At 36.0% G+C, this 9,628-nt stretch overlaps 1 protein-coding gene across 1 annotated transcript; it reads right to left on the reverse strand.

Annotated features, from left to right (window-relative positions):
- Positions 1–541: 541 nt before the first annotated feature.
- LOC116556748 (olfactory receptor 6C68-like) lies at positions 542–1,479 on the reverse strand. The gene is given in 2 exon segments (XM_032286110.1): positions 542–747; positions 750–1,479. Coding segments are annotated over 2 exon segments (936 nt in total).
- Positions 1,480–9,628: the final 8,149 nt, after the last annotated feature.

Consider the following 9,628-nt stretch of genomic DNA (forward strand, 5'->3'; position numbering starts at 1 on the left):
CCAACATGGTGAAATCCCGTCTCTACTAAAAATAGAAAGATTAGCTGGACATGGTGGCAGATGCTTGTAGTCCCAGCTACTCGGGAGGCTGAGGCATGAGAATTGCTTGAACCCGGGAAGTGGAGGTTGCAGTGAGTCAAGATTGTGCCACTGCACTCCAGTCTGGGCAACAGAGCAGGACTCTGTCTCCAAGGGGGTGGGAGGACTTGGCGGGGGGATGGGGAAAGAATAACTTCTCATAGAGGTTGGAAAAAAATGGCTTTTCACACCATATTATAAAAGTATCAGAGAAAAACATCTGGAAAGAAGGAAAAAGTAGTGATTTAATCTGGTTAATGACTGAAAGTGCTATATTTTGTCTATCATAGAGTATTATTCAATAATTAATTTCTCAGTAAATAAGTTAACAAAAAATTAACAATGAAATGACTATGCAGTCAACCTGATTGCTCTATAGACTAAGAACTTACAAAGTTGGTTATTGGCTTTCTGAAAAATACGAAGCAGATCTTTTGTATTGATTTTTCAACTTAGGTACACTTTACTTTTTTAAGAGAAATGCAATTTTTTTGAGTGAGTCATGAAAGGCTTGTTTAACTTGCTTATTCCTCAGGGTATATATGAAAGGATTCAACATAGGTGATATGGAAGAGATAAGCACTGACACACCTTTATTAATGTTTACTTCTTCCTTTGCAGATGGCTTGATATAGATGAAGATGCAGCTGCCATATGTGATGGAAACCCAATAATGTGTGAAGAACAGGTAGAAAAGGCTTTTTTCTTTTGTTGAACAGAAGGGAGTTTTAGAATTGTTCTTATGATATATATGTAGGAGAGAACTACACAGACAAGAGTGATGATGAAGGTTAACACAGCAGAGGCTATAACCATCTGCTCAATTAACCATGTGTCTGAGCATGATATTTTCAGAATAGGCAATGCATCACAGCCAAAATGATTGATGACGTTAGAGTCACAGAATTCTAGATGAAAATCTAAGCTAAGTGGTGGGAGGATAATCATAAATGCTGCCATCCAACAACAAATAACCATGGTTTTGCACACTTTGTGGCTCATAATTGTTATATAATGCAAGGGTTTGCAGATGGCCACATAGCGATCATATGACATGGTGGCCAAAAGAAAAAATTCAGTGACCCCAAAGAGATCTGTAAAAAACAGTTGAATGACACATGCATTATACGTTATTGTTCTGTCCCCAGTTGAGATACTGTATAGGAATCTTGGAACACAGGCAGTTGTAAATGAGATTTCTAAGAAAGAGAAATTTTGGAGAAAAAAATACATGGGTGTTTTCAGGTGGGGATCCAACATGGTGAGGGTGATGATGGTCAGGTTCCCTGTTACACTTAACAGGTAGGTGACAAACAGAAACAAGAAAAGCAGAACCTGCAGCTGAGGATCTTCTGTCAGTCCCAGAAGGATGAATGTTGTTATTGCTGTGTAGTTTCTCATGAGCGATTTCTGGATTTTTCCAAAACAACATTTAAATGTCAGAGAAACTTGAACTGCAGCATTCAATAACAAAAGCAGCTAATGATGAACACTCTCATGCATGTTCCATTTATCCAGCATTGTAGGTTTTACTAGTAGATCTGCAGAAGTATATACTGAAAATATAACTATGTATGTGTGTATGTTTTAGTAAGTTGAAATCCCCTGACCTATTTAAACAAAATGGCTAAATAAAATTATTTTACAAATTTTAGTTAGTGAGCTGTAGAATAACTTTTCTTTATTAATCTTCTATAGGAATTAAATTATAGTGTATTAAACATTTAAAAAAATTTATTTATTATACTTTAAGTTTTGAGGTAAATGCACAGGTTGTGCAGGTTTGTTAACATAGGTAGACACGTGCCATGGTGGTGGTTTGCTGCATCCATTGCCCCGTCATCTATATTAGGTATTTCTATTAAACATGTTAACTTTTAATCTGAGTTGTGCCTTTTTATTGGATTGAATTATTTTTTGAAATATGAATTGTTTTTGTGCTGCCAAATGTTTTCCTGCAACTCATAAGCTACATTAAAAATTTGCTTTAGTTTTATCCCTTTGTTTTAAAATTTGGGAATTAAAATTTGGGAATTGTTAAAATCTTAAAATTTATATCAGGATCCAAACGAAGCATCTCAATTACCTCTGAGATGTATGTTTATATGCTTTTGGACTGCTTTTTAATTATTGGTTATTCATTATAAGAGAAAACCATCTTTTGACCCTAAAGCATCTGCATTTATAATTTTATATGCCTCTTCTTTGCTTCATTATATAAATCTTATATCTACTCTTTGGATAATGCTGTGCAGTACCATCTGATTATTTTTCAGTGCTCTTTTATCATAGTGCAAGGCAATTTTGATTATAAAAAATAAACTGCTGAAAAATGTAAAAACTATGCTTTCATGTGTTCAGTTAGCTTCTCAGGTTAGACCCAGTTATACAACATGGAGAAAAGTCAGGACAAAAATTGCTGAATATCCTCACCATGATGCAGTATTCTACCCTTTTTTCATTTCCTTCAGGTCCACATTCTTTGATTCTATTCTACAACATGCATTCATTTCTCAGTCTGTTACTGTCCTAGTTGTCACCTCATCAGATTTTTTAAAGTGCTTAATCAGGTATGTTCCTATGATTTAACCCAGTATAATCATAATAATAACAAACACAAATCTCTTGCTATGCTTCAGGCACTGTTTTAAGTGTATTACATATATAACTAATATAATCCTTAGGACAACCTGTGAAGTAGGAAAGTATATTATCTGCACTTAAAAAATGAGAAAGCTGATTTACCAAGAGGTAAAGTATGTGGCCACTGTTTTCTGGATAAGTGGCCAGAGAAACCCCAGAGTCCCAGTTCTTTAATCCCTGCACTGTGTTTGTGGTGCACATCTTACCTGAATGTTTTAGTTTCATGAAGACAGTATTCTGTCTCTTGGTAATTGAAACAAAGCGAGGGTTACCACATAGTTTATTATCTAAACCAAGATGCTTGAGAAACAAAGGTGGGGACAGTGTTAATAATTATGTTGATACAACTGGTGTAAGGCTATATCAAGAGCAAAAACTAAATTTGTGCCACTCTCTATATAATTCCTTACTCCTCAATTCAGGTGTAACATTAGGGCTGACGGAGATTAAAAGTTGACAAAGTGCAACTGGCTAGTTTTCCCCATCTTATTCTTTATTTTTTTTAGTATACTGATCCCTCAATGTTTCTTTAATATTTCTTTCAGTGAAATAATAAGACTGAAGACTAGAGATTCTGTTATTCTGGGCTAAGTTCAATAGCTAGGTAGAAGATTTTTAAAAAATGTATTCTCAATCATATTGTTAGATATTCACAGGTTTCTAATTTTTGAGTAATATCTTAAGAGCTTCAATTTTTTTACCTTTATTAAATGCAAAAGAGATATAAAATAAGCCATTTTAAGCTATTTTTTAAATTATACTTTAAGATGTGGGATGCATATGCAGAACAAAATAAGCCATTTTAAAAATGGTTTTAGAACAGTTCCCTCAGAAAGCCCTAATACATGTACTATAAGAGCTGTAAAAAATCAGTGTTTTTCTCTTTTTCATCAGATCAAATAAGCACTGTCTTCTGCTACTATACACCCAACACACTGAGCAAAGTTTCCTTGGTAGAGGAACACCATCACATGGGAGAGATCTTAATTTAGCCTCAGGGTAGGTAAAGCTGGATAGGGAGCTAATACCCTTTTGAGCATAACATTATAATCAGAAAGTGACTCTGTGACTCACACTTAGAACCTCTGTCCTGTTTTCTTCTTTTTCACTATCTCAATATAGCATCCAGTAGTTCTCTTGGTATTGGATTCAGCTTTGTTTAGGTCTCCAGACTATCTTTCATCTTTAATATCTTGCTTTCCCTGAATCCAGTCTTGCATAAATATTAAATATTTAGCAATATTGTCATAATCATATTGACTCAATATTGCTTTGCATATTTAATTTCCAGAAAATATTTCAATTTGGTAAGAGATCAGAAATACATAATAAAAATCTCATGTAATATTTCAGTCTGCTGCTATTATGCATCTGTGTGCACTTGAATTTATATATTTTTTGCATACCTGTGTGTGTGGTGAGGGGGAATTTTATTTTTGAGTATTTCCAACCCAGAATTAGTAATGATTTCCAGCATTTCCTAAATGACTGTAGGATCTTTCCATCAAATACTAACATAAGTATTTGACATATTGATTATTTAAGCCTAACACATTACTTAAAAAGAGAAATATATCATTACACTTCCCACCCACATCTCTCTTTCTGCCAGTATATTTACAAGTATACATTGAAATACGCTGAAAATAACTAACATAAAAAATGTTATCCTTTAAGCAGTAAGTTATTTCATGACATCTGCTGATGGTTTATTTACGGAAGCTCACAGTAAGAGAGGTTGAACAGGAATATTACTGTGGAGACATACGAATGCTGTTTTCTCAGGGAAATACACTTACCCAGAAAAGGCCCTGGAAATGCCCAGAGCCCTTTTGCACAGTTTTTTTTTCCATGAAAGGGCTTCTGCCATTTTAATCTAAGAAGCTATATTCTTATTCTCTTGTTGGCTAAAGTAAAGAAATACCTGGCGTAAACTTATTGGTCAGAAAAACATGTTTGGCCCTAAATATTCATCTATAAAAGAAGCCAAGAGTCAACAAGCAAAAGAGTCTTTGGAGTCCAGGTTTAAAAGCCACTAAGGAATCTTCGATGTAATCATTTTTGGCAATCAACCTCAGGCAACAATGGGGACAGAGCCCCTGGGGCAAAAAAAAAATGCAACACCAGACATACTGTGATTGGACTGGACAATATAAGTCAAATAATAAGGTGTTTGGTTTTTTCCTTGTATCGTCTAAGGCAATAAAGCTGGTACAGAAACACTTTCTCTACTTTGAAAAGGTTACTTATGGATATTATGAGAAATAAGAAGTTGAACAGAAAAAATGACACGTGGATAACCATTCAAACATAAAAAATGTTATACTTATCCTTTAAGCAGTAAGTTATTTACTATTCCAAATAGTAAGTCTATTCCAAATAGACATTTCCAAACTTGATTTTATTCTCTTCCTTCTTTTGTATACTCAATTGACTAGCACCCTTTCTCTCATTAATTAAAACACAAGTATTCTTTCATTTAGCCAGTATTTATTGACACCCTATTATGTATCCTGGGTACTGTTCAGGGTAGTAATGCTACATCAGTGAACAAAGAAGACAAAAATCCATGCAGGTCTTTATATTCTAATCTTGAGACAGAAAATAATCAGATAAATTAGTACTGCATATAATGTTTCAGATGGTGGTAAATGTGTAGAGAAAACAGCCTCATATGAGAAGGACAGCAATGTGAGGAACATTTTCCGTAGCGCATTTGAGGCAGGCTGTCACTGAGAAGGTAATTTAATGCTGGAAACAAATATAAACTATTCTTAGGAATAATCACAATTCCTTATGTTTTCCGAAGGGTGAGTAAAATGGATTTCTGACTTAATGCTTAAGAAGGAATACATTTGTAACACTGAAGGAAAATATGACAAATACCAAAAAGTTTAACATATGTCTCATTGTAACCTGAAAATGTCCTCTTGAAATTATGTTTGGAAACAAAATAGCGTTATATGTTTCTGTAAGGCACAAAAAGACATTTAATATATAGCTTTTTAAATAACAGTAGAAACTGTAAGCCAAGTAAATTTCCAATAATAGGGCATGGCTTTATGAATTATGCATTCAATAGAATGCCATATAGACTTGAAAATGATTAGGTACCATATTAGTCAGGGTCCTCCAGGGAAGCAGACCCAATAGAAGATTTATGTATGTATGTATATATGAAAGAAGATGGGGGGATTATTTATTTATTTTTTTAAATAAATTGGCTCACATGATTGTGGAGGCTGGCAAGTTCAAAATTTTCAAGGTAGGCTGAGGTGATATTGGAGCTTGGATATGATTTAAATATTAATATTATCTAAAAAAATTCTTCACAGCAACATATAATGTTTAAGCAAATAATCTGGGAGCTGTGGCCTAGCCAAATTGACATATAAATTAGCTATCAAAAGTGTATTTATACTTACAGAGAAAATATTAATCAAATGTTATTAATATATAATAATTTAGGTTTTAATGTATAGAGTACATATATGTACACAGACACACACACACACGTGCACACACACACACACATGTATCCATGCTAGAAATGTATACCTGAAGCTCTTAATTAGTTCTAACTCTGATGATCTCTGTGTTGGGACAGTTTTGAATTCTAGAATGCATTTCTATTTTGATAATAATATGGTCTGACATTATGAAGAAATAATAAAGGAAAGAAAGAGGGTTTTGTATTCTCTGAAATTTCTTAAAAATAGAAAGCAGCCAACATGATGTGACACTTATTGTTTAAACCTCCCCTTTTTATATTATTGCATCTTACTGTCTTTTAAGGATTCTGTCCTCATTACTGCCTTTTTGTCTTTTATTTTGCAAAAGTTCAATACACAATAGGCTCATTAATAGTTTTTGAAACTGAGTATAATTGATCATTTAGATCTCTTCTTACCACTTAGAGGCTAAGCGTATGTGTATGTGTGTGAGTGTGTGTATGTGTGTGTGCATATCTGTCACCAGGCTTTATTTTATGTTGCTTTGAAGATATTTTTAGAAGAAATTCACATTTAAATCATATGCAAGCTGTAATGTCACCTCTTCTTTGGATCTCTAGCCTGTCCGCTTACCTTGCAAATTTTGAACTTGCAAGTCTTCACAATCACGTGAGCAAATTTTTAAAAATAAACAAATAGAGATTGAGAAGATGGCCAAACAGACACAACTCTGGTGCACAACACCCAGTGAGAGAGATGCAGAAATCCAGAGATCTCCTAGCTTCAACCGGGGTAACAGGTGCATTTCAACGGGTCTGGTCCGACAGTGAGCAAAGCCCATGCAGGGCAGACCGAGGCGGGGAGGGGTGCTGCTTCACCCAGAAAGTGCATCTGACAGGTGAGTCAGAGGCTTCACCTTTGGCACTCCAGATACAGTGCTTCCCCCAAAGCCTCAGCAATACACAGAACGGGATCTTTGCCAGTCAAATGCCAGGAATTACAAGTGCAGAGTTGCATAATAATTCAGGATGGTGTCCCAGATTGGTGCACAGACCTAAACAGACTCAAAAGCTGAAAAGGCAGCAGAGAGAGCCTGCGGACCAAGCTATCACCCGCTCCCCTACCCGGAGAGAGGGAGCTGTCAGCGGGAGGAGTTGGGTGGGCCCCTATCCCATGACTGGCGAGAGAGGAAGCTGAAAGGGGGAGACTGCCAGGTGCAGCTGGGTGGGTACCTACCCTCCCCTGCAAACCCCAAAGGGCTGAAGCTCTGACTCTAGCAGGGTTCAGTCTGAGCTGAACCCTGAATGATACAGCCCAGTGGAAGAAGGGCACGACCCACAATTAGAGGGGTAGGACTGGGCTACATGCTTTAACAAAAAACACAGGAAGCCTACATAGCAATGGCACTGCATTCTTGACCATCCAGCAGCACTGCCAGGTCAGTGGAAGAGGTGGGCCTAAACCCCCAGTGCAAACAAAAAAGACACAGGAAGCTTCCCTAGTAACCTGAAGGAATCCCTAGAAACCCAGTAGGCCTCAACAGGCAGACAAGCGACCTCATCAGGCAGCTCCCTGAGGCCAGGGCCAGGTAAATCCACAAAGAAGGGAAAAAACCAGTGCAAAAAAGATGAAGCCATCAAAGACCAGAACAGCCTCTCCTTCAAGGGATCACAACACCTCAACAACACAGGAACACAACATGACCGGGGAGTGTGACAAATTGACAGAAACAGGCTTCAGAAGGTGGATAATAACAAACTTTTCTGAGCTAAAGGAACACGTTCTAACTCAATGCAAAGAAACCAAAAACCTTGAAAAAAGGTTAGACGAAATGCTAACTAGAATAACCAGCTTAGAGAAGAACATAAACAACTTGATGGAGTTGAAAAACACAGCATGAGAACTATGTGAAGCAAACACAAGTTTTAATAGCCGAATCGATCAAGTAGAAGAAAGGATATCAGAGATTGAAGATCAACTCAATGAAATAAAAAGAGAAGGCAAGACAAGAGAAAAAAGAGTGAAAAGAAATGAACAAAGCCTCCAAGAAATATGGGATTATGTGAAAAGACCTAATCTACTCTTGATTGGTGTACCTGAATATGATGGGGAGAATGAATCCAAGCTGGAAAACACGCTACAGGATATTATCAAGGAGAACTTCCCAAGCCTAGCAAGGCAGGTCAACATTCAAATTCAAGAAATACAGAGAACTACACAAAGATATTCCTTAAGAAGAGCAACCCCAAGGCACATAATCATCAGATTCATCAGGGTTGAAATCAAGGAAATAATGGCTATAAAAATATAAATACATGTCAGAGGTCATATAACCACTTTTTCAAAGTCAGAAAAGAAAATTTAGAGTTATTCATCTAATCTTTTTAAGATGTAAGTGAGTGATTTTAGGGTGCTGAAGTAGGAAATTTTTAGAAGCTCTCTATTAAATTCCAGAATTCCAATTGTGTGTGTTAATGAGAATGTTGCTATCATGTAATCCACCAAATTTCTGTGTTCAACTTTGGGACTTTTATGATTAAATCTCCATTATGTCAGAACACACTCAATTCCTATGTGAGCCTGCACTAAGACAGTTCCAGTTTTCCAGTTAGTCAACTTCTTCCTAAAGTACCTCTTTCTTTTAAAGGTGCCTGTAAATGATTCTTGGTAAAATGGCTCCCAGTGCATCCTGTCACTGACACATCAGTGAAAACACCACATGTCCCCAGTCTCAAGGGATACTCTTTAAAAAGCTTTGTGAGTAATGGTTTACAACAACATATTGAAAACCATTCCTACAACAATCTAAGTGGTTTCTCCAGGGCCTATTATTTCTATTAAAAGAAAATTTCTGTTAATAACAAAAGAAAAATTGACACCATGGGGCATTTATCTTGGGGGCGATAGCCTGAAACAACCTGTAAAAAGACAATTGTTTGTGAAATATGCAAAATATTAGAGCCCATGTTCTCTAGTGTTAATTTTTCACTCTCAAAAACACTAAGCAGGGGAATGTGTCACAATTATTTGGGTAAAAAGAACATAGGAAAGAAAAACCGTTGTCATGTGGCCATCTGCAAATACCTATATTATATGACCACCATTAACAACAGTGTCTGCAAAAGACTGTTTATCTGCTGTTTGATGGCAACAGGAATGATTATCTTCATGTCAATTACTTTAGATTTCACCTTGGGATGCTGTGAATCTAATCTTATTGATTACTTTGCTATAAAGTATACTTTTTACACATGAATCAGATAAAAATCACATGATCAGAATTATAATTCATGAAACATATAGAGGTTGCTGTGTAATATTCATTATCACCTTATGCCAGTATGTCTCTCCTATCTATACATTATCAGCGCATTTGTAATATCAAAAGCAGTTTTCTCTTGTTATGCCCACGTATTATATTTCCCATGACTTAAGAAGTTGAACTTTTATTTGTA

Source organism: Sapajus apella, unplaced genomic scaffold, assembly GCF_009761245.1.
Source record: "Sapajus apella isolate SASKATOON/1434 unplaced genomic scaffold, GSC_monkey_1.0 scaffold2, whole genome shotgun sequence".
NCBI lineage: Eukaryota > Metazoa > Chordata > Mammalia > Primates > Cebidae > Sapajus > Sapajus apella.